Genomic DNA, 25729 nt, shown 5'->3' with positions numbered 1-25729 from the left:
GAGCGAGGAGTCAAGAGTTGTATTATTGTGTTCAAAGTCCAAGGTAGCACCATCTAAAGTTGTATCAATACCTCGTTTGGAGTTGTGTGCGGCACTCTTGTTGGCAGAACTCATGAATTCAGTAGTCACTATTATTAGTGAACGTTGTCATGTGTCTCGTGTATTGTCGCACTCTCTGATTCTACAGTCACCTTGTGTTGGATTAATGCTCCATCCGCGAAATGGCAAACTTTTGTTGGTAATCGCGTCGCAAAAATACAGGATTCTTGTATACAGGAGTGGATGCATGTTGCCGGAATTTAAAATCCCGCTGACTGTTTGTCTAGAGGTTTATCACCAGTTGAGCTTGTGAACTTTCCGTTGTGGCTCTCAGGTCCATCATGGATAGCAGAGGACGAATGCGATTGGCCCGTCCGAACTCAAATGGAAGAGATCGTGGATCCACCGGAGGCGAAAAAACCGTCAGTGTTGACAGTCACAAAATCTCCTGATTGTAACAGCAATGCAGTATATTCATTGATTGGTCGTTGTTCGGATTATGGTCGTCTTTTGAGAATTGTAATTCTTGTTCTCAAATTCTTACGAATCTTACCCCAATCAGAAGAATCAGACTTCGATGTTGCTGAGAGGTATCTATGTAAAGTGGTACAGAAGATACATTTTTCATCTGAATTTGTGCAATTAGAGAAGGGAGAAGATTGTTCTATGCGCCTACGTCGCCTGTCTCCATTCATTGATAAAGGTGTGATTCGCGTCGGCGGTCGTTTGTCTCATGCTGGACTGGAATTTGAGACTTGTCATCAGATGATCTTACCAAAATCCGACGCTTTCGTATCGATGTTGATTGATTATCATCACAAGAAGAACTGTCATGCTGGACCTTCGTTATTGTTGTCCTTGATCAGACAGAAATTCTGGATACTGTCTGCTCGCTCTATTATCCGTATTTGTGTTTTTAAGTGTAATCGTTGTTTCCGTGTTCGACCTAGTAATAATGCAATTATTCCAAAAATGGGTGACTTGCCTGCTTGTCGAGTGTCAAAATGCAAACCATTTGAAAATTGTGGTGTGGATTACGCTGGTCCTTTGCATATTACTATGACGAGACGTCGTAATCCTTGTGTTTTGAAAGCCTACATTTGTCTGTTTGTGTGTATGGCAACAAAGACGGTACATATTGAGTTGGTATCGGATCTATCAACGCCCATGTTTTTAGCTGCGTTTCGTCGTTTTTTGTCACGTTGTGGACCCTGTCGTGTGACGATTGTGGTACTAATTTTGTAGGTGCCAAGGAACAGTTGCGAAAGATATCTCAACTTTTGAACTCGTCCGAGTTTCAAACCACATTGACTAGTCAACTCGCCGAACACAAAATTGATTGGAAATTCATTCCCCCTGGTTCACCGCATTTTGGAGGTCTGTGGGAGGCAAATGTCAAATCTGTAAAGTTGCATCTGTTCCGAGTAATTGGCAATCAACTTCTCACCTATGAGGAACTGAACACTGTATTGGTGCAGATTGAAGGTGTCCTGAATTCCCGCCCACTGTGTGTACTGAGTGAGGATCCGTGTGAACCGCTGGCTTTAACCCCAGCGCACTTTTTGACTCTAACACCGTTGAAATCGTTTCCCATGCGGGACGTGGACAGTGTCCCTGTGAATCGTCTCACCAGGTATGAATTGATTGGTCAACTTATTCAATTGTTCTGGAACCGATGGAGAAGAGAGTACCTGCACGAACTTCAAAGTCGTAAAAAATGGTTGAAATCACCCACTTCTATTAGTGTGGGAACAGTTGTGGTAGTAGACCAACCAAACACAGCTCCATTGCAGTGGCCACTCGGTGTCATTGAGCAAGTGTTTCCGGGAAGTGACGGCGAGGTTCGAGTGGCGAGTGTTCGCCTAAAAACTGGTATTTATAAAAGACCAGTAAAAAAATTGTATCCACTCCCAACTCAATAGTTGTTGTGCTTGTTGCATTTTTTCTTTGTGTTGTTTTATGGTGTTGGTGTTTTTTTTTTGTTCTCTTTGGCATGTCTGGATTTTTTCCTTTCAGTGGTTTTTTCAGTTTTTGTAACTTGGCTGAAAAATAGTTTTCCAGAGGCGGGGGTATGGTCTGGCCAGAGCATTCGAATTGTAGCGCCAAATCCCTGACTACAGTTCTGCCAATAGCAGGCTTGTTGGCACCAGTGCCGACCATCCAGCTGTTTGGCTTGTCGAGAAAAAAAGCCCCAGTCATTCTTGTTTCGTCCATTCGCTTGTCTTGTCAGCCCGTTGTCTTGTTGTGAAGACCGAGTTTGTATTTTTGTCATGTAATCTCGATCGGAAATTTCTTGTAGATAATTGTTTGAGTGTAGTGTGTGTGAATTATGAGTATAACAGCGTAAATAGTGTTAAATTGAATTAATTTGAATCAGATTTGAATTTATAAAGACTCCAGTTTGAGCTTTGTTCAAACCACAGTGTATGACCTGCAAATTGAACACAGAATCAACACAAAAAAACAGCCTGGAAGCGAAAACCTGTCTATTTCCCAGATTTCTTCCCACCCTGAATCTGATCAAAACACCTAATAAAGGCTTAAAAGGGCAAGTAGTCAAGCTTGGATTAAATCTGGTGAGTTTTTGCTCTTTTTTATTGTTCATTAATGCAGAGTTTGGTTGTACAAATAACCTGGCTCAAATTGAAGATTAAATTTTGCCCCTTGTTTGTATTTGATTATATAAATAGTAAATTACAGTCCACTGGTAGCTCTAGCCTGAGCTTTGTTCAGAACAATTTGTAAATATTTATTTATAAAATAGCATTATAGTAGCCTTTGTTTGAAAATATAATAGATTAAAAACACAATACCCTTTGCTTTTTCAAAAAAGGTACTATAATGCTATTTTATAAATAAAAATAACTAGCTCTAAATACATACATTTTAAGAACATTTGTGAATCATATAATCAATCACTTTAGAAGAACTATATGAGGTTGTCTGTGGCTGAATTTAATCATCTACATAAATAAACATATGAATCTTTTCAACCAGTGTGTTTCACCGTATAACCTCCGTCCCTCATCTATTACTTTTCAAATTACAGATACTGTTTTATCAATTTGTAGAAAACTATTTATATCAGGTATCAAAGCTCATCAATGTTATTCCTAACCATTTTATCACTAGTAAATTTAATAGAAAACTGCTAATTGAAATTCATACATGGATAATCTCAAACAATGTAATTTTGGCAATGTAATTTCCTCAGCTTAGTATAAAAGACTTCTCATGTTTTTATGTAACTGTCAACTATTCTTTACTTTCCCGTATGCCTTCACTCTGCTATTTCTCTTCCCTTCCTCACTCACTTTTCTCTTCCCTATTTCTATCCCATTATTATTTTCTTTTACTGTTAAGCATTGAACACTCGGCCTCTGCGCTCAGGTTCCTCGAACCTTGCAGGGACTTCCCGTTTTTAATAAAGTTATGTATAATCCTATTTAATGGTATTTTTCTTTTTCATTCTATATTGTATTTTACTTTTTTCTTTTATAATCATTTTTGTAATTGTAATTATGTGTTTTGGGACAAATGAAGATTTGAATTTGAGGTTGAATTTATTTGAAAAGGTGGATTTGATTTGAGGTGCTGAGAATCACTCACCTTGACAGGCGAATAGCCTAGCTGAATAGCCAGGTCAATGCCAGCAATGACTCTCTTCCACCCTCTGTGGGATCTGCGGGTCACCTTTTCGTATCTGTCGGGGTTCAGAGTGTCCAGACTGATGTTGATGTGATCGATGCCAGCTCTCTGCAGCTCCACCAAGTGATGAGTCAGGGTGATGCCGTTCGTAGTGATAGCAATTGAGTCTAACCCATCTAGACTGCGAAGTCTTTCTAAAACGAACATATTTTTTCGTCATTCGACAAAGAACTTCACGAAAATCACTTATTTCATTACAGCTATTTGAATTAAGTAACCAAACAGAAAATGCGAATGTCTTGGAATTATAATATTTCCTGGGTGAAGATTATTTTTATTAGAAAGTACGATAATAATGAAATCAGTTTTAAAAAATTGAGTATTTATCCTCAAAATTCTCTATGACAAAGCCTATGCTATCCAACAAATGATGGTCATGAATCGATGAAGAATTGAATCTATTATAGGCTAGATATTCAGCGCATCAAAAGTATGAAGGATCTTGGTGTTACCTTTGATAGTAAAATTCTATTCACTGTGCATGTTGATAATATTGTGGCAAGGGCAAGAAGACGACTTGGAGTTATGAGATGTATTGGAAGAGATTTCAGGGATCCCTGCACAATGAAGACACTCTATTATTCACTTGTCCGATGTCATCTGGAGTATGCTTCTATTATTTGGAACAGAGACAGACTATGTACATCTAAGAAAATTGAATTTGTTCAGAGATTTGTGCATCTTGTATTAAAACGACTCATGCCAGACATGGAGGAACTCTCTTACAGACAATTCTGCGAGAACGTGAAATTTGAATCTCTGGAATGGAGAAGAACCAAATTTGGTGCGATGTTCTTATATAAATGTGTTCATGGGCAAGTGAATATTGGTGATCGAGAAGTTGGAGTTGTTGTTCCTCCACGAAATTTGAGACACTTCACGCTTTCCTAAGAAGCTGTACCTCCCCTCTGGAGAGATGTATTGAAGTTGGCAATAAATTGTCTAATCGAATTGACTTCTTTGAAGCACCCAACATTTTTAAGAGGAAAATCCGATCAATGTAAAACATACTCGAGTGATACGAGTTCTAAACGTTTTTTTTTAAAAAGCCGGTTGGTTATTCCAGTTCCTTAACTGGCGCCCGAACCACCCTCGCGCAGTTTTCCGATGTTGTTCGTTTGACAATATTAGTTTTCCGATTCGTGTCGCGATCGCTTATTTCGACTTTGAAAAGGAACCTATCGGAGGACTAAGTGAGGTGAACCTTCAACTTCAACGGAACTTCTACACGGGATAACCACGCCACCGGACTCCTTTCATCTTGGCAACCACACTGGCAGACTCCTTCCGGAACGCTTTCATCCAACAACCGGAAGTAAATCCAGTTCTTACCATTGCTGCTACTGTAAGTAACGAATGAATTCTTCTACCTCAGCTTCACTTTCTTCTGCTTCAAATCAACTCATCAAGCCCTCCAAATTAGACTCTTCCACTATGGCAACTATCCCCAAACATCTGTTGGACTTTATTCCCAAGTTCGATGGGACACCTGATAAAATTCCCAAATTTCTCAGATCCATTGAAGAACTTTTCAGACTTTACTGTAATGATGCTATCGAAAAAACTCAACGTGACCAGAACCACTGGCTTTTGTATACCGCTGCACTTCACAACTTAGAAGGCACAGCTGATAGCGTAGTTCAAAATAGTGAGTGCTCCAATGTAATCGAACTTATTCAACTCATAAAGAAACACTTTTCCGATAAACGTACTGTTCCAGACCTCATAGCAGAGATTGCTATCATGAAAACTTTTCAACATGAACATCCCCTTGACTTTCTTGACAGACTAAACGAAAAACGAACCAGGGTAGTTACTCGCTACAAATTAGACGGTGTATCCGGCGACTTACTCAAAAACCTTCTTGAACAACTTGACATGACACTTGTAAGGACACTTATTCACGGTGTTCATCCAACACTCGGAGCTCATCTCCAAGTCTACAAGCTTAAGAACTTGGACGAAGCCCGCGACACCCTTCGCAGTGATTGCAGTATTGTGCTAAATCAATTGAAACTTACGGAATCTGTGTCTGATAATGCAGTTATCAATCCTCAATTTCGGCAGCGTAACTTCTTTCAACCGCGATCAGTGTTTCCCCAATTCAGGCAGTATTCACCTCGAAGTTTCCAACAACCCTTCAAGCAAACTTTTGCTCCTTTTAACCAATATAGGTTTCAACACAACCAATTCCAACAACCTCCACAAATCCAATCTCAACAGCCTCAACAGAATCTAGTACCATTTAACGCAAGATTTCAGCAGTCTCAATTTCAAACTGTCCAACCAAAATCCTTCAACAGTAACTTTCGTAATTTCCAAGGCGGTGCACAAAACGTTCGACAGTCTCCAAATTGGAATTCTCAAAATACTGTCTCAATGCGTACTGTTTCAACCAATCGTAGTAACAACTCTGCACGGAACAATTCGTTCCACGATGTTCATTATATGGAAGGAAATTGCATTGACGAATCTAACGTAAATGTCACTCCACTTGATGAAACTAGTTTCGTTCAATCTATGCAAACTCAAATCGATTCTCTCACTTCAGCTGTAAACGAATTGGCAGACCGTTTTTTAGGATTAGGCCCAGCTCCTTCGGGGGACCCGCCAATCAGTTCGAGTTGAAGATTATCAACAAATCCCTCCCGTACTTTGTCGATGATTCTAATCTAAAATGGCTTGTTGACACTGGATCAGTGAAGAACTATATAAATCCCGCTATTGTACCACCTGATGTGACTAGATTTAAGGAAGAATTTATCGTGAAGACACCTGCTGGTGAAAGAAAAGGAGATGAGTATATTTTTATGAACTCGTCACAAGTGTTTCCAATGTGTGCTAGAATTAAGATGTATTTATTTGAATTTTCTAAGAAGTATGACATTTTATTAGGACATGAAACTCTAAGTGTACTCAATGCCAATGTTAATTTCAAGGATAAGACGTTAGATTATGATAATGGATCGAAAAAATTATTATTTGTAATGAATTCTAGTAGTAACGAAATTGAATTGAAACCAGGTTTTAATGTGATAACTGTCCCAGTTAGGTCTATTCCCAATGTAGGACGAGGATTGCTTAAACCTGTAACAAATGATAAATTTAGTATTGAAGAAGGTATAGTAGATATAGTTAATGATGAATGTACATGTCTAGCGTTTTCTCATGAACTCATGACCATCAGTCCTGAACCCATGGAAATAGATGAGATAGAAACTATTTATGAGCCAACTAATGAATCAGTGACCGAGAGTCCCGAACATTTTGCATTAGTGAAGAATTTGATTTTTGAAACTTTGCGTACAGATCATATGAATGATGAAGAGAAAAGGGAGATATTTGATTTAGTAATTAAATTTCCCGAAATAATCAAACTTGAAAATATCCCTCTAGGGTCGACGAACTTACTCAAACACAAAATCAACACAGTTGATGACAATCCTGTATACACAAGAAATTATAGGTACCCTCAAATTTTCAAGAAAGACGTTCAAATTGAGATAGAAAAGTTGCTAAAGAACAAAATAATTCAACCCTCAAACTCCCCATACAACTCTCCAATATGGGTAGTTCCCAAGAAAATGGATGCTTCTGGTCAAAAGAAAATTAGAATGGTAATCGATTACAGAAAACTCAATGAAAAAACTATAGCTGACAAATATCCTCTACCAAATATTGAAGATCTATTTGGAAAAATAGGACGAGCTACGTATTTCTCGACGATAGATTTATATTCTGGTTTCCATCAGATTGAAATGGACCCAGAGTCTGTCCCAAAAACAGCTTTTTCAACAGAAGACGGCCACTTCGAATTTCTAAGGCTTCCCTTTGGATTGAAAAATGCACCCCCATTTTTTCAGCGTAATATGAACATACTATTTGCTAGAATGCCGAATGTTTTAGTGTATATGGACGACATAATTGTATTCTCTGACAATTTAGAGGAGCATTTGAAACATTTGAGATCCGTTTTCAAAAAATTGAAAGAACACAATCTTAAAATACAGCTCGATAAAACTGAATTTTTCAAAAGAGAATTGTTGTACCTAGGACATGTAATCTCAGAAGAAGGAATTCAACCAAATCCCGCCAAATTGAAAGCAATCAAAGACTTCCCGATTCCCAAAACCGAAAAACAAATAAAACAATTTTTAGGATTGACTGGTTACTACAGAAAAATGATCAAAAACTATGCAAAAATCGCTAAGCCTCTGACTCAAGCTTTGAAAAAAGATGTCAAGGTTGACATTTCTAATAAGGAGTACGTTAATGCATTTGAAAAACTGAAAACAATGCTACAAAACAGTCCAATATTGCAGTTACCCGATTTTTCTAAACAATTCATAGTTACTACTGACGCTAGCAATTTTGCTATTGGAGGAGTGCTTTCACAGATTTTCAATGGTAAAGATCTACCTGTTGCCTATGCTTCAAGGACATTGAACAAAAATGAGATCAATCTTCAACCATAGAAAAAGAACTATTGGCTATTGTGTGGTGTTGTAAATATTTTAGGCCCTACTTATATGGACGTAAGTTTTTAATTCAGACTGATCACAAACCTCTCCAATGGCTTCATAGTATTAAAGAGCCAAATTCCAAATTGATAAGATGGAAACTTTTGTTAGAAGAATTCGATTTTGACATTACCTACATAAAAGGGAAAACCAACTTTGTAGCGGATGCTTGTCCCGTCCTTATGACGTCACTATGATGGAAAATGAAGAGAATGGTTTTCGAGGTTTCGAGGATGGTTTTCGAGGTTTTGTGAATGATTTTCAAGGTTTGGAGAATACTAATGATGACCCCCACGAATATGATGATATAAGTATAGACGATTTGATAAGGTTCAATACTAACACTGACGTACCCTCGATAGATAGTAGTACCTACGAAGATTTTTTTCAACGAATAGGTACATTAGGCGAGCGGAATGATAATACTGGTAATGATAACTTAGTAAATAATGCTAATCAAGGAAACTTTGTAAATAATAATGCTTATGATGACATTGATCGTGAGAATATCGTGAGTAATGATAATAATGATGACGAACAAGAAGCCGAGAACGATAATCGCAGCTTAGCTACGATACACTCGCAAGAAAGCTCAAATGAACAGGTAGTTATAGCTGATGATGATAAGTTGCTTAATATTGAGCATAACCAACTTATTCTTGAAAGAGGTGACCAAGCCCCTCAATTAAGAAAAATTTTGGTAAAAGACGATTGACCATTTATTTTAGGAACGCTAACGATTATGATGACATGAAAAATAAATGTATTGAGTTTTTGAAACCAAAAACAGTATATGGAGTTTTCTGTTCGCGAGAAGGTGTTTTGTATGATGAGTACGAGAAAATTTTCAACAATTTTAAAAATGTGTTATTAGAAACGTTCGATTCGATAAAACTGAAAAGGTATAAGAAAATGAATTTAGATATAGTGGATACTGATGAACAAAAACAGATAATTTCAAATCACCATGAAGGAAAGACGTACCACAGAGGTATCAATGAAACGTATAATCAGGTAAGAAGAAGATATTACTGGCCATCAATGCTACGAGACGTAACAGATTACATTAACAAGTGTGCTGTATGCCTGAAAGTAAAGTATGATAGACAACCTGTTAGAGTCACATATAAAGTCACTCCTACTCCAGATAAACCATTTGAAAAACTACAAATTGACTGTTTCCAATACGATAAAATAAAGTTTTTGACAATGATTGATTGTTTTTCCAAACGATTAACAGTCCATCCCCTAAAAAGTTTGAACCAAATCGATATTCAAGAACGCCTGAATGATTATTTTTCATCTTTTCCCCTACCCAAAATTATACAAATGGACAACGGCCGTGAGTTTGACAATGCAGGTTTACGCGACTTTTTGAGATTGTACGGTGTTGAAGCATACTATGTCACTCCTGGACACCCAGACTCTCAGGGCTTAATTGAAAGAGCTCATTCTACGCTTATCGAAATCCTAAATGCAATTCAATTGGAGAATAAAAACAATTCAACAGAAACAAACATGAAACTAGCAGTTATAGCATTTAATAATACGCTCAACTCAACTCTGAAAATGACTCCCATGGAAATAACTTATGGCATATCAAACAATCCTTTTGTTAACAGAGTTACGGAATTTTGGTGACAGAACAACAGTCTCACCAATATTTAGAAAGAATGAACTTAGTTCACAAGTTGATAAAGAATAAAATTGAATCCGAAAAACAAATACGCACTGAACAACTGAATGTCAATCGTGAAAAGGATGTAGAAATTGAAAAAGAACCTTACATTAAAACAACTTTTAACAAAAAAACTAAACCGAAATTCTTCAAAGTAAACTACAGTAAAGACGATAAACTAGCTACGAACCCTCGAGCAATTCAGAAACGCCCATTTAAAGTACACCCCAATAGAATGAAACGCCCCAAAAAACTGGTGAAACGAAAGAACTTATGTGTTACAGGACACGATGATACCAATCCTACTTCTCCTGTTGCTGGCCCCAGCAGCACCTTATGAAATGATTGATCTGAGCAAATCCTCCGGTGTTGCTCCCATTAAAATTCAGAACTCCTTTATTGTTAACACGACATACACATATGTCATAAAATAAGTACTAGCTATTTAAGATTAGAATTAAGTATATAGAAACATTTATTGATTTTTTAGCTAATAAGGATATTGATAAGAGTCGCCTAAGCATCATGAAATTAAATTTAAAGTATACGAAGAGTAAATTAAATCAAATCCAATCAATTAATTATAGACAAAAACGAGGCCTTTTTAATAGTGTAGGATCTGCACTTTCTTGGCTCACTGGTAATATGGACGCTAACGATAAGGAACGATATGATAAAATTTTACAAACTGTGCAATCAAACGAATACCATCTTAGTAATAATGTAGAAAAACAATTTGCTGTTAATCATAAATTAATGGAGGAATTCAACAATGAAATGAAAACAATACGATCAAATAATATGAAAATCAGTAATTACTTTAATTCATTGTATAATGAATCAAACAGAATCGAACTTAATCAGCAATCCTCATTGTTTTTGACTCTCTTGCTTTTAAATAATAAAATTTCTGATATTGTAACAGCTTAGAATTTTGTAAATTGAATGTACTCCACTCGACTATTATTTCTCACGATGAACTTTTTCTCATGCACCGAAATTCGAATTTTAGCTTCATTTCAAACGATGTCAGTGTAATATGGAAACTCAGCAAAGTCCATTGTGCAATGTTTAAAGACCACATTTCTTATTTCATTGAAGTACCGCTACAGTCGGCAATTTATGAAACATTTTTCCTGTTGTCATATCCTGTCATTCAAGAAAATGAAATTGTAACAACAATTGTACATCCTTCTTTTGTACTCCGTAATGATAAATTATTTTTTGGAACTTGCGAACTTATCAATGATAATTATTATTGTAGTAATATAAGTCGTATTGAAAATTTATGTATTGAACAATTGTTAGATGATAGAGATTTAAATGGATGTAATAAATTAGTTTTAAAAGATGGGTCTTCTTTAGTGAAATATATTAACATAATTGATAGTTTTATATTATTTAATGTAAGTTCATGTATAATTTACAGTTCTGCCAAGAAGAAAAATGTTACTCTCTTTCCAAACAGAAAAACTAAATTGTTAAAAATTGATAACTCAGAGACTTTAATTGGATATTACAGACCAACATATTTTGGGAAAATGAAGTTATTGTGCCAACTAAACTTATAGAAAATAAGAAGATTTCTAATTTTAGTTTTGATGAAGTACATACTGCAAACATAAAATTTCAACAACTTGATATTATTGATGAATTACCTCTCCAAGACAATAGAATCATCTATATTGTTGTAATTACTATATTATTTATTTTGGTTGTAATTTTATTGATATTCATTTTTATTGAAATAATTTGGCAAAAACTGTCCATTTCTAACTCAAATAATTGTAATTCTGGCGTGGATAACGATATTGTTAATACCGATTCCCAACAAATGTATCCAAGATTGCCATGTAACTAATACTTAATTTTTGTACTTGGACTTGATACTATTTTATTTTTGAAGCTGAGGGCAGCTTCACACTTGGGGGGGAGGAGTTACATTTGGTAACCCCCTTTATAATGCTGATGTAGCTATGCATTGTTATTTACTAGCCATTAGTTTAGTTGCTTTTTCGAGTCAGTCTGTTGCCAGAGCTCGTAGAGCGTACATCGCTTATAACCATGTATTAGATGTATTAGTATGTTGAAATAAATAATTCTTTTTAAAAAGCCGGTTGGTTATTCCAGTTCCTTAACTATTGTTATAGTCACGTTTGAATTAAATTTCGAAAATCTAGAAAATTGAACACAAAATAAAATAAAGAGAAAATAGTCTAAATTTTCAGCTATTTTGAATTATTTAGGAATGTTTCATTTCGTTAAGGAAAAACGTTTCCAATTATAGAAATGAGAGAATAAAGATTGTTATAGAAACTGCGACTACGCCCCGTTTCGGAAAGTCAATTTCTGACTCCAGCTGTTCAAAGTCTAGAACTTAGTTAAATCCCGAGATAGGAAACCTGCCTTATTGTCTTTCTAATATATCCATACAAATAAACTTCCCACATATAAAAATATCAGAATCCAGATATCAAAGTGATAAGAATTTTCAAAGATATATAAATAATAATTTTATCCAGATATTAAAGTGATAAGAATTTTCAAAGATATATAAATAATAATTTTAATAATATAATAGTAAAATTTTAATTAATAATAACAAATAAACTTCCCACATATAAAAATATCAGAATCCAGCTATCAAAGTGATAAGAATTTTCAAAGATACCGGGTGAGCATAAATTATTGAACACATTTCATAGGTGAATAAAAAAATATCAAATAATAGTAGCGCGCCTATTTTTGTGGCAAACGTTGATGTACCTGCTATAATTTGTGATGACCTTCATCGAAACACAGTCGGCTCAATGGGGGGGGGTGACAGAGCCTCAGTTGAGCAATGGCTACCGTGCAGGAGAAAGCTATGTGCGTTCTGTGGTTTCACGAAAGCAAATCGGTTATTACTGTTCAAAGACGTTTTCGTTTAGAGTATGGCCGTGATCCTCCTTCTAACAACTCCATTAAACGTTGGTATCAACAATTTAAAGACACAGGAAATGTTTTGCACATGAAAGGTGCTGGCAGGCCTACTGTATCCGAGGAAGTAGTCGATCGAGTAAGGGAAGCATTTCTGAGAAGCCCAAGTAAATCGACTCGTCGTGCGAGTTTAGAACTTGGCATACCGCAGTCGACAATTGTGAAAGTGCTACACAAACGCCTAAAATTGCATGCGTACAAAATTCAATTGTTGCATAACATTAAAGAAGACGATAAACCACGCCGGTACAATTTCGCTGTCGAAATTCTGAACAAAGTTGAAGAAGTTAATGATTTTTTAAGAAAGGTTATCTTGTCTGACGAAGCTACCTTCCATGTCAACGGTGTTGTTAACCGTCATAATTGTCGGATTTGGGGTAGCGAAAACCCTCATGTTGTTCAAGAGGTTGAACGTGATAGCCCCAAGGTTAATGTTTGGTGTGCGTTGGCTGCATATGGCGTTATCGGCCCGTTCTTTTTCGCCGAGCCTACCGTCACTAATGCTTCGTATCTTGACATGCTACAAGAGTATGCAGTACCACAAATCGAATATCGACAGCCAAATGTTTACTACCAACAAGATGGGGCACCTCCACATTGGGGTTTACATGTTAGAAATTACCTGGATGAACAATTTCCTGAACGTTGGATTGGCCGCGATGGACCGATTTCCTGGCCTCCTCAATCCCCTGATATTACACCACTCGATTTCTTCCTTTGGGGATTTGTCAAAAATAAGGTGTATGCAACGAAGCTACGTAATATTGACGAACTAAAACGAAGAATTGTAGCCGTAATTCAGGACATCACTCCAGAAATAATCGACAATGTATGGCGTGAAATTGAATATCGTCTAGATATTTTACGTGCAACAAAAGGTGCTCATGTAGAAATTTGTTGAACTTTTCATGTGTTCTAAATAAAACTATTTGAAATTGGCTTTTCAATAAATCAATATTCATGTAAGTACACTCATTTGTTATTTTTTTATTCACCTATGAAATGTGTTCAATAATTTATGCTCACCCGTATATCTACCCTATACGTTGGAAGAAAGAATCTTCCAATTGGTGCATTTATGTTCCAGTTATCAGAGGTTGTTCAGAGCATGCAGATTTTTAGTGTGATAGAACCCGAATAGGATATAACAATGAAAATAAAAATTTAAGACTATTATTTCATTGTTTGAAAAAAATACTTAGAAAATTATTCTTACTTGTTATATTAATAATATCCTTATGAACGGTGGGCTCTCCTCCTGTAAGTCGTATCTTATTCACTCCTTGCCTTACAAACAGATCTGCCAATTTGATGAGTTCATCAGTGGTCAGTAAATGGGACTTATTTGTGAGTTGAACTCCATCTTCTGGCATACAATATTGACCTGAAATTATTAAGCAATAATTACTGAATTTGTTACCAAACTACCCAATCTTCATAAGCTTCAAGTCAATGTAAGTGTATTATACAGTTTACTCGTTGTGAGTCAATAAACTATAAAAAAGGTACTTGAAATTGCAATAATAAATCCTATTGTAGTAAACCAAACAGTGCTTTCATAATTTATGTAGGCTACCGGACCTGAATATAAATGGAGGTACATAGAATAGAATTTTATTGACCATATCATTTAATAGGCTATCTCCATTCAGGCTGGGCGTACACCGATTAGTCAAGACAAGACTAGTCACGTTTAGTCACGATACGTCACATAGTTGCTTATGAAGGCATGTCTAATTGCAATGACTAATCGGTGTGTGTTGCGTCATAAGCAACTATGTGAAGTATTGTGAATAAACGTGTCTTGTCTTGCCTTGACTAACTGGTGTGCGCCTAGCCCAAGATTACAAAACTAGAATTTCTTTCGAAAATTAGGATGAAAATAAAAAAATTCATTTAGGATCTCATTATAAAAATAGTTGACCGAGCGAAGTGAGGTCTAAGATTCAAGTCGACGGTTTGGCATTTCTCTTAATGTTTGAATGTTTATATGTTTTTATGTTGCGCATTTACGGCGAAACGCGGTAATATATTTTCATGAAATTTGCAGATATGTTCCTTTTTATATTGCGCGTCGACGAATATATACAAGGTTTTTGGAAATTTTGCATTTCAAGGATAATATAAAAGGAAAAAGGAGCCTCCTTCATACGCCAATATTACCGTAAAAATCAGGCTATAGAATTATTCATCATAAATCAGCTGTCTAGTGGACTATAATACTACCCGTTCAAAAACATCGAACATTTTGAAAATTTATCTTTCCATTAACGTTAGTAGACAGTTGACTATAATACTACCCGTTCAAAAACATCGAACATCTTGAAAATTGTATCTTTCCATCAATGTTGTAGACAGTTGCAGCCAGATCTGATAACAGCGCTCACACTCACATTCCGGGACGACACGTCACGGTACGATATAGGACAGAAAGCTCTATGTTTATTTATGTTTTTTTCTAGACATTTTTAATTGATAAATTATTTATAAATTTTTGAGAAAACATAACAACAGGTCAATGTAACTCACTGAGCGCGAGGTCTACTGTTCACAGAACTACTACTTATGATACTGATTAATGTGTTTAGGGCCCGGTTGCACAAAAGCCAGTTAAATTTTAACCAATATCAATTTCATGAGAACCAATCAGAGAAGGCCTTTTTGATGAGACGGCTTCTCTGATTGGTTCTCGTGGAATTAATCACGGTTAAAATTTAACAGTTCATAAAGACACGTGATAGACACAACCACTAAATAAAATGAAAGAAGGCGCAAATGAGCAGTTAACAACTACTAGGCTAGTCACAAGGAATTAGTTATATTTTTCATGCTACCGACAATCTACTTTTTGTCCGTAATTTATAATATAGACTTAATTTATTACTGTATTAGTTGGCATGATGCCAATACTTAGAAAAGTACTTACACCTCAAATTACAACGTTCTGTCAAAGAGATCCTCAAGTAGGTATGTTGCCGGCCAAAGGTATCAGTCAGATTTGGAGATACTGTCGTTTGATCCTCTAATTGCTTTATCCGAGAAAGAACTTTGGTGTGGCACTGAAAAATACAGTAGACAATTGAGAAAAATTCAACGGATGAATTAAAGACAGGCTAATTTTTGAGCCTGGGATATATCCTATTCTAGGATATATGTTGAGGGGTTTCCTATATTATACTATTGAACTATGAATAATTTTATTGTTTCCTATATGGCTATACCTTGGTATTCTAATAAAAAAGAAGATTACTTCTGTTAAATGATAGTGTTTCTTTGCGAAAAATATAAATAAATAGATAAATGTACGTGTGTTGTACTAGAGATAAAGAAGTTGAGAGGCCTATTTAAAAATGGATAAATAATTTAATGAAAAATGCATATTTCGTAACTGCACAGTTAGGTATAACATGTTGAAACAGGAAACTCATTTTTAATGAGAGCAAACGCCAGGAGACAACATGCACTCCTGGTCGGGACCAGCTTAACGGTCTTACAGAAGTGAAACTATTGGGCTTTACACTGGATACCAAGCTTGGCTGGAGTAGTCACACCATTTTCTACTGAGACGTCTGAAGCCATTGACCTCCAGGAAGCATCTGATGGAGGTGTGTTTTGCTTTGTTTTATAGCCACATTACGGTAACTATGGATTTCGGTTGTGCGTTCATGAAGCAGACTGTAAAGATGTACTGCTCCAGCAGAAGAAAGCTCTGAGGATCCTGGATTTGGCAAGCAACTTGGACCTATATCGACCTATCTTCATCAGACTGAGAATACTAATTGAGTTAAGAGAATGGCCCATATGAATAAAACCAGAGCAAATGCTCATGAGCAAGAGCATGGAGCAAAAGGTTTTGCTCATGAGCAAAGACCTTAAAGAGATATAGACCCACAATGCCTATGCCTTCCCAATGATAGCTCTTAGGTACTCGAAATTGAAGGCCGCCATTGGGGTATTTTAGCACTAGATATTATATTTATATATTTGTTATATTATAGATTACAAAGGCATTGGTATGTAATAATCTTATAGGTTGCCCCCTCATGGCCGATTTCAATTCCAAGTACGCCACTAGCGCTGCATGTGAGTCTATGCATCTTTAAGGTCTTTGCTCATGAGCATCAGGAAGAAGCATAAGCATTTGCTCATTTTTATATGAATAAGCTTTACCTTATGCTCCTGAACTCTGGAGCAAATACTCACGTATTTTAAAGATTTTTCATCAGCTGATTCGCTTTTGTGGCCTTACTTTGTTTTTATAGCTCACGGAAGCACTAAATATGCAAGTAGGAGGCACCGCTTGTGTTTGCGTCGTCTGCTCTGTTTTCTATTATGAATTGAGTTTTAGGTTATTGAGTTCAGAATTTTTAAATAATAGCGTGAAAAAATTTCATCTCTATAATAATCTTCAGCATATTCTTATAATATCAATAGCCTTCTTATAATCGTCTGCACTCTCATCTTATTAAATACCCATTTCCTATTTTGTGATGGCTATATTTATAAAAGGTAGCTCATCTTTTGTATTTATTCTTTTGTAGGGATAATGGTGATATATATTATCATGGTTGAATCTAAAAAGAGTTTTATAGTTCTCAACTATTGGTTGTGATCGTATCTGGCAGAGTTTCCTTTTACTCACACGAATTAGTTGAGCCATTTTACTATGAGCAAAAGGTGAAAAGCTGCTCCAGACTAGACTCACCTTTTTTAAAGCATTTGCTTCAAAAGTTGAGCAAATGCTCCAGTTTATTCATACACTTTTGTACATAAGCTTTTACTTTTGAGTAAATGCTCAAACTATTTTTTTGATGAGCATGAGCAAAAGGTTTTGCTCACTTTTATTCATTGAGAATGAAGCAAATGCTCCATATTTTAGAACTATAAGCAAATGCTCAACTTTATTCATATGGCCCAATATTTATCTTGCTCTCCCACCGTTGCATGCAAGAGAAGAGAAGAAAAACACTCCTATATAACACCAGAGGAAAAGTGAAGTAGAAATCCCATTATGCAGACTGTGTAAGATTAAGGATTTTTTCCGTACTAGCCCTGATAATGTACAACATCTTGGATCTTGCCTGGTAGAGTAAACAGCCTTGATGACAGGAATTTCTGGGAAAAAATAAAAAACTAATTTATAGATTCATCATTCTTTTCTGTGGGGGAATACTTTGAACCAACCAAAACACTATCTGAGCCTCAAGCAACAAATTTGATATTTTTACAAACCATCTTGATGAAAGCTGTGTGATCATATATTTTCAAATATTTGACCAGGGACAAATAATCTAGGTATTATTTCTCCTCTCATTAAACGGTATCTTTATGTTTTGACTAAGTAGAAAAAACCGAATAACTGTTTATTTTTACATAACCTAAACGTCATGCAACCCCTACGACAAGGACCAAGTTAGGTCCACTACACACAGTCAATCTAGATCTTAGGTTATGAAGGATATATTATTAAGTATGAAGATTACATCACCCATACCACCAAGCTATCACCTCTCAGTACCTGTGTCTAATTAAATATCTGATTTGTTCACATGTTTCTTGTATCTATGTTCTATGATGATGAAAAATCTAAAACTAAAAAAGTTGAAAGTTAGCTTACCTGCATTGAACATTTTGATGTAATAACTCCAGTTTCTCTAGAAAGTAATCTTCTTTCACAAGATGACAGAAATGACAATCCTGATCTAAGAATTGACTTTTGAATTGCCATATTTTTCTAATTTACAACTATAGTCTCGTACAATTTTCACTTAAAATGATTTAATGTAACTTGTCCTATTCACTTTGTAATACACTTTCCACTCAAGTTAGTCAGTTATTCACTGGACATAACAATTAAACTATTTTAGGCCAAAGTTATATTTTTACATTTTCTGAGAACTTTGTGGGTAATTTATACTCTTTTCTGGTAAAAGTTTATCTAAAAACATTACGGTATAGTCTATGTACATTATTCAGATTAAGTCATAAAGGTTCTAGTGTTACAGTTGAATACCTTACAGTACAAAGTAAAATGAAATATTGGAGTAGAGAATATAAATATTGTGCCGCTTCAACAAGTTGCCCACCACGTTTCTACTATCATTGCCGTTACAATATTGCTATTTATAACCACAAGCAAATTGATCAAAGTTTGTTGTTAGTTAGTGACCTTCAAAAACAAGAAATATATAACTTACATAACGTTTTAGTTCTTATGTAATATTGAAAATTGAAGAGCTTGCGGATCAGAAATCGCAGAATAATAATAATGCTAAATCTCCTATAGACAGTTTATGCTTTTATTTTACGAGAAGAAAATTGAATACATCGCATGATATAAATAAGATAAACTTTATATTGCTAAATGTTTGTCCAAATACCAAATCCTAATTATTTCTACTAAATTTCAGTGAACCAAATTTTTCTAACCCTATCAAAAACAAATACAACAAAACAGACGAGCAGACTACAACTTGTTACAACTGCAACATGCTAGAGAGAAACAGCTGTGGTTTTGACTCAGCTGTCGAGCTGTGACAAATTGTTTTCATTTTCAACTTGACTTTACCATATAACCTATAAATTGAGTTCAAAACTTAAAAATCAAATACTTTTATTAGAAGATGCTTTCAATAGTATTAATTTCATATTATATTTGTTTAATAATTAAATCATATTAAAAACAGCATCATAATTCTTTTAGTACCTATCTAAATATTGCAAAATGTAAGTTTTAGAGAAAATAAGATTTGTGCTCAAGAACAGCGGAGTATTATACTAATAAACATGGCAAATAAAGCATTGAGCTTGAAGCAGGTAAGAAATTTTACTTATATTTCCCACTCGATAGCCTACTTGATGTTGTTATAGACTGGGAATACCAAATAGAGTCCAATTGTAAAATTGTTGTAAAAGGAGCTAATTATCACCAATCAATTATCGCTAATCTTGGTACACTTGAGCTCTGGTTTCACTTCAAAGTGGAATGAATCTTTCGCCCAACTCTCATGGACGAGAGTCCATGATAATAACGTTTTAACATGGCAATAAGTATTTTTTCCACTTCATAACTATACTTACTCACGCGGTGTTGTCCTACTTATCTGATAAGTCATTTTTTTTTTTTTGAAATTTAAAAACCCTTTTGGAGAATAACTCGAGAAACAAAACACTCCTACTTAGCAAAGTGGTACCTTAACATAGGAACTAATAACTCACCCTAAGCAACGATACCTAACCATGTTATGATGTCTTTATGGTTAACAATAATTGAGGCAAATCGGAAGAGATTTTCCAAGACAAATGGTACATCTGCACAATTCCATATAGGAAGACTGTACCGTAACTAAAGATTCCTAGTAGATAATACTTCTTAGGATAATGTCAAACTTGCTCTAAGTGGCCTACATGAATGGGAAATAGAACTAGTGGGAGGGTTAACTTGGATGTGCCACGCTTGAGTGAAGGACAGTTTTCCAGTGTTGGCTATGCGAATGTTCAAATACCTGTCAAAATCAGTTAGGGCGCGCCCAGTCAATGTATTCAAGAACTCAATATCAAGGTGGCTCATTGAAAAGGGCTTCTAAATTCAATTTCGACGGACTTTGTCGCTGCCTACATTTTTTGTATTATGCGTTTAATTACTTGACATAAGCTATCCAAAAAGACCTGGCCCGATCACGACATTGGATATTCACTTCAAACTATCAGCATATAGATTGAATCCATTGTTGTAATCAAAACCAGGTTTTCCTGGATAGATCATGTCAAGTAGTTAACAATAATACGTAAACTATAAACAACGTCACGCTTTTACAGTCCAGCAAAGTTTTTATCAGAAAAATATGTAAATTATAGGCAGCGGGACGCCGTCACAGCTACAAGTTTTTATTGAGAAAAATCCTATAACGGATAGAAGCTCCTTCCAATGAATCTCCTTGAAAATGCGTTCTTTCTCTAGCTAATACTCTGGGCACGCCCTAACTGTGTTTGGCAGGCAGTTGAAGAAAACTGCCCTTCATTTTCGATTGGACACAATGCGGCACATCCAAGTTAACCTCAGCTCGAGTTTCATGAAAATGTACTTTTCTCTCTTTTAATAATTGTGCAGATATTTTACCTGATATGTATAGGAGCGATGGCATGAACTGACAAGTATAGGACATGAACGGTTTGGATGCCCAATCACTGGTATATGGGATAGCAGTGTGCATCATACTCATTAAATGTTATTACAAGAAAACCTTTTCGCGGAGCTGGAGTATGTTCTTCGTATGCGCCGAATGTCCCCACATCAAGATGTCATACTGAAAACTGAATGTGGCTGGCAAATACTGTATGTATAGCATCAGCAGGCCTCTCCTCCTCCGAATTAGATAGACAACTTTTGAGGGCCTCCTGCAAACCTTAGTAAAAAGTGGTTCCCATGTAAATTTGTCAGTTTCCAGTCACACTTTAATCACTACAGTGGCACTTTATTACCTGTGTTTTTTATTACAGTTTATGCTGCGACAGCACGTTCTAAAGCTTTATAGAGATACTTTGAGAGCAATAAAAAAGATTCCAGATCCCAGTGATAGGAAAGATATGAAGGATTGGGTGAGATCTGATTACAAGAAAAATATCAACTTAACAGACGAGGTGAGCATGCTAATAAAAAATAGAATAGAAAAATGATTATTGAACCAAAACAAGCTACCATACTCAAAAATTCAATTCAAATATAGATATATACATCAGTGAACGTTATTTTTACAAAAATTTATTAACAACTAAATATTATTATAATATTAAACTAAATGATTAAAGGCTCCGATCTCAAAAGATTAACATTAAACTTCAAAGTACAATATATCGTCAACCTGGACTTTTCAAGTGGAGAAAAGTGATATAAAATGGCTTAAAACAAAACAATAAATAGTTATGAAGTTCATTATGCTACATCTAAAGTAAAATCATTATTCATCCAACATTTTAAATTCCTTTTCAGTAATCGCATATTTACAAACTTAGCACACTTATTCAGTAAAACATTGAATGTTTTTGGTACTAAATAGATGAAGGTATTTTTGGTTTGGGTTATAATATTGGGAGTAAATGGTACACCATACCTCTCATTTCAAAAATACTAACTTAATTTCAGAGCTAAATAGGTATTGCTAAAAATTTTATGAGATTAAAGTAAACAAAAATATTTGTTTTATATTCAAATCATTGCATCTATTCAAACGGTTTAATCCTAATGAAATAAAACAATCAGTCTTCTAGTCTTTTAGTACAATAATGCTTAATTTCGATTTCAGGGGAGAATTAAAGGTTCTACAGAAGGATAGTATAATATAAAATATCATTTTTAGTATGAATATTATTATTTCCATGCTGAAAATTATCTGTTGTTAAATAGTTGTTTATTGTATTGTTTAGGGCCGTTTGCACAGTGACAGTTTAAACTAAATTTCATTTTAAACTGGATTAAATCCGTATCAAGTCTAGTTTGTTATAATATGTTTCATATTATGGCACCAGCTGATTAAATCGAGTTTAAGCTTTGACTGTGCAAACGGCCCTTAGTGGTCAATAAATTCTATCTAAATTTGGGAAAAGAACAGTTTTGGGCTTTGAGCCTGTTGTTCCTTTCCCAATCATTCATGAGTTGCGAATGATATTGTATGTATCAATTTATAAATAACTAAATAAATATTTTGAGATTTGTCGACGCTACTGCATAGTTTGTGAGAGATGTCAATTTAGTTTTCCGCCATTCCCTTATTCACCCTTTCCTCCACCTGCCCCACCACCACTCTTCACTGGATCAGTTCGTTCAATCAACAATCAACGTTCGATCAATCGTTCCATTCATTGCATCTTCAGGTAGGTGAAGAGATAGTAGCCTAGGTGGTAGATCAGGGGAGCGCGCAGTGCGCAGTGCGGTATAATAAAGAACATCAAACCAGAGTGGAGTGATGTTGACCTTGTTGGTCATGCAACAGGTCAATCCCCTTTGTCAGCACATCTCTCATCCTGTTCTGAATCGTTCTCTACTATAACCAAATAGAGCATTTTCTTCCAACTTACATTTCACATTGCAATTTATTTATTTTGATTAATTCGTTCCTATTTCCTTTGATGTGGCTCTTGGAATCTTGATCATCCTTACAAAAAGTTTTAAAAGATTCCTCTTTGGAAAGTTTTCACAAGGATGACTGTATGGAACCTCTTCCAAGAGAGATAATAGCTTCAACATTACATTTTTCCAGAGCAAGCATTGAAATATTTGTAATGAATGTTTTTTTCAATAACACTTACAAAGTCAATTAACACAGTGTCTGGAATAAAAACCACTGTGTTGCTGTAGTATGCTTTGAAATGTCTAAAATAATACTGATGACAAGTCAAAGATATTCGATTCTCCTGCAGAGGTCACTTATTTGTGAATAACAAGACATTTTTCAAGTAAATAACCACAAACATATTAGAGCGCGTTTACTTCTGATGCTCTGAGCAGGTTATGCCAATTCTCTCCAAATTTAATGTCTTCTCTGCAACATTTTCTAATTCATTCGCAAAAATATATTGATTGTCAGACATTTTTGTCAACATGACATCAAAGTCCTCAGCACAATTCTCTCTGTCACTGTGTTGAATCTATTTCAGGCATGCCAATTTTTTGAAAGATTTTACAGATTTTGTTAGCGTCGGGTTCACGGAATTGCCTCCTTGTTGACGGAAAGTTCTCAAGACAATCTTGATTTATACTTATGGTGGCTATAAATATGGCGGAAATTGTTTTATAACTGTCCCAATATTGTAGGAATGTTTCGACTGTTATTTGGATATTTTTGAAGCACTTTCCATGTTCCAGTTATATCTTTTCCTCTCTATTAAGTATGGTAATACCTTCAACTATGTTTGGGAATTTTCCTATCAAGTCCAGTTGTTCTACCGACCCTTTCTATATATTGTGAATTTGTGATTGTCAGTGTTTCTGGAATTCTGCAGCTTCAATTGAATAAATAAAAAAGTGCTACAAGCTTCAATAAATTCGGCAGTGGCCTTAGCAGTAGAGTCTAACTGACATGTGTGTAGGCCTATAGAGTGCATATAACACTCGCCACTGTATGACTTAAAACTTGCATTGCCAAACTTACTTTCATTCTTTGCAATCTATTCGGATTTATGTGCACTTCTGTCAATTTTCTTGCTAATCACAAAGACTGGCTCTTATCCTTCCCAAAAACTTCTTTAATGGTCCCATAAAGATCTAAGTTCAAGAAGTCAGAGTTGTTGAAGTCATATTCAGAAGATTATTTCGCAAGGATTTCATTAAATGTGGAATGTCAAAAATAGGGAAAAATTCGTCTCCATATCACTTATTATTACACGCATATACACTATATTTAAAAGTAATTTCTCAACTACTTCTTGGAGGATTGATTTAAAATCTGTCGAACAACAGCCATAGTGTGCGAAATAATAACTAATTAATACTTCTTGTCATGAATACTAAAACTGAAGTATCAGGCTTCATGTGTCTTCCTCCCTGTCTTATGAATCCCGACAATCTCATCCTTACAAATAAAATCGGAAAGAAAGGATCTTAGTGACATTTTATCATAAAATTATTAAAAGCAGTTTTGGGCGAATGCCTGTTGTTTTTACCTGCATTGTATCTATTGTCTAATAAATGAATAAATCATCAGCGCTTAAAATGCAATATTGTTCAACCTCATCTATAGATGAAAAAACAACAACAAAGAACCATTATTTCAAAATCCTATCTGTACCTCAATCCCCTTGAATATTTTGTCAATGACAAATTGACTTCCATTTTTATTATTCCGCATGAATTTTCACTAAGAATCTTCTCGCAAATTTTTAGGATCTCACAGTATCTTGCAGAATTAATGGTCTCCCACTGAGGCATATAATATTCAATTCAAATTATGTCTTGTCAGTCCGAAAATACGTTTCCAAAATTTTCTTTGATGAAATATAAGTTTTGAATGGTGGAGGTGTACTACCCTCTTTGGTCTGTCATTTGGTTCCATAATTTGAAACCGAAATTTGTCACCACATGAACTTTATTCCATATCATTAACTATCTTATTATCACCACTGTTTAAACATTTATTTAATTATTACTACATTGTCTTCAGCCTGAACCAGAAGTTTTCCCTAACAAATGATAAAATCGATAGCACCGAAATTTTACAATTAAAGATTAAATTGACTTCTCACAAAATATATTGTTACGAAAATAAAAATCCTTTGGACGTGAGAGCCTCAGTACATGTGTGTTTTTTTGGATTTGGTTTCAACCTATTACTACTTGATCTCATGATACCAGTTCTACTAGTATCATTCTGTAATACCGCTCCAAATATCACTCTTATTATTGAAAAAATTGTTTTTAAACACTATCATAGCAAATTACCCAATTCAATCATTCAATTTATGATTCTTAAATTATTTTTTATTTTCAGTTTAAGATCAAAATGCTAATAAAACACGGAGAAAAATCACTGGACGATCTTAGAAAAAGTCTCGAGCTTAGTCATGCAGCAAGTTGACGTCAATGATTATTTTATAAAAATAATATTACTGTAATTTTTATGTAAATAATAATTTTTAGTAAATTGTCTATACTTTTAAACAATAAATATCTATTGGAAAATCAGCTTACATTATTTGAATTCTGAAAAATCCAGGTCTGTAATCTCTAGCAAAAAGTAACGTGTAAATGATCCGGAAAGTAGGTACTTAGTAATTTGTAGCAACTTAATGTATTAAGTACCTGAGCAAACAT

General features: G+C 35.0%; 2 protein-coding genes across 2 annotated transcripts in view; one reads left to right on the top strand and one right to left on the bottom strand.

Annotated features, from left to right (window-relative positions):
• Positions 1–19429, bottom strand: part of LOC111055543 (molybdenum cofactor biosynthesis protein 1) — a 44248-nt gene extending 24819 nt beyond the window's left edge. The window contains exons 1-4 of the mRNA XM_039433151.1: positions 18542–19429; positions 15851–15983; positions 14141–14308; positions 3649–3881 (exon numbers count right to left, since the gene is read on the bottom strand). Of these exons, the coding sequence (XP_039289085.1) occupies positions 3649–3881; positions 14141–14308; positions 15851–15983; positions 18542–18652 (645 nt within the window). The 5' untranslated portion in view covers positions 18653–19429. The remainder of the gene's footprint in view (positions 1–3648; positions 3882–14140; positions 14309–15850; positions 15984–18541) is intronic.
• A 29-nt stretch (positions 19430–19458) lies between these two features.
• Positions 19459–25596, top strand: LOC111055547 (LYR motif-containing protein 2). Its single transcript, XM_022342765.2, has 3 exons — positions 19459–19740; positions 21424–21564; positions 25407–25596. Exons 1-3 carry the CDS (start codon positions 19711–19713, stop codon positions 25491–25493), a joined length of 258 nt encoding a protein of 85 aa, XP_022198457.2. The 5' UTR covers positions 19459–19710; the 3' UTR covers positions 25494–25596.
• Positions 25597–25729: the final 133 nt, after the last annotated feature.

Source organism: Nilaparvata lugens, chromosome 7, assembly GCF_014356525.2.
Source record: "Nilaparvata lugens isolate BPH chromosome 7, ASM1435652v1, whole genome shotgun sequence".
In the NCBI taxonomy this organism is placed as follows: domain Eukaryota; kingdom Metazoa; phylum Arthropoda; class Insecta; order Hemiptera; family Delphacidae; genus Nilaparvata; species Nilaparvata lugens.
This window is presented reverse-complemented; position numbering and strand designations above follow the sequence as displayed.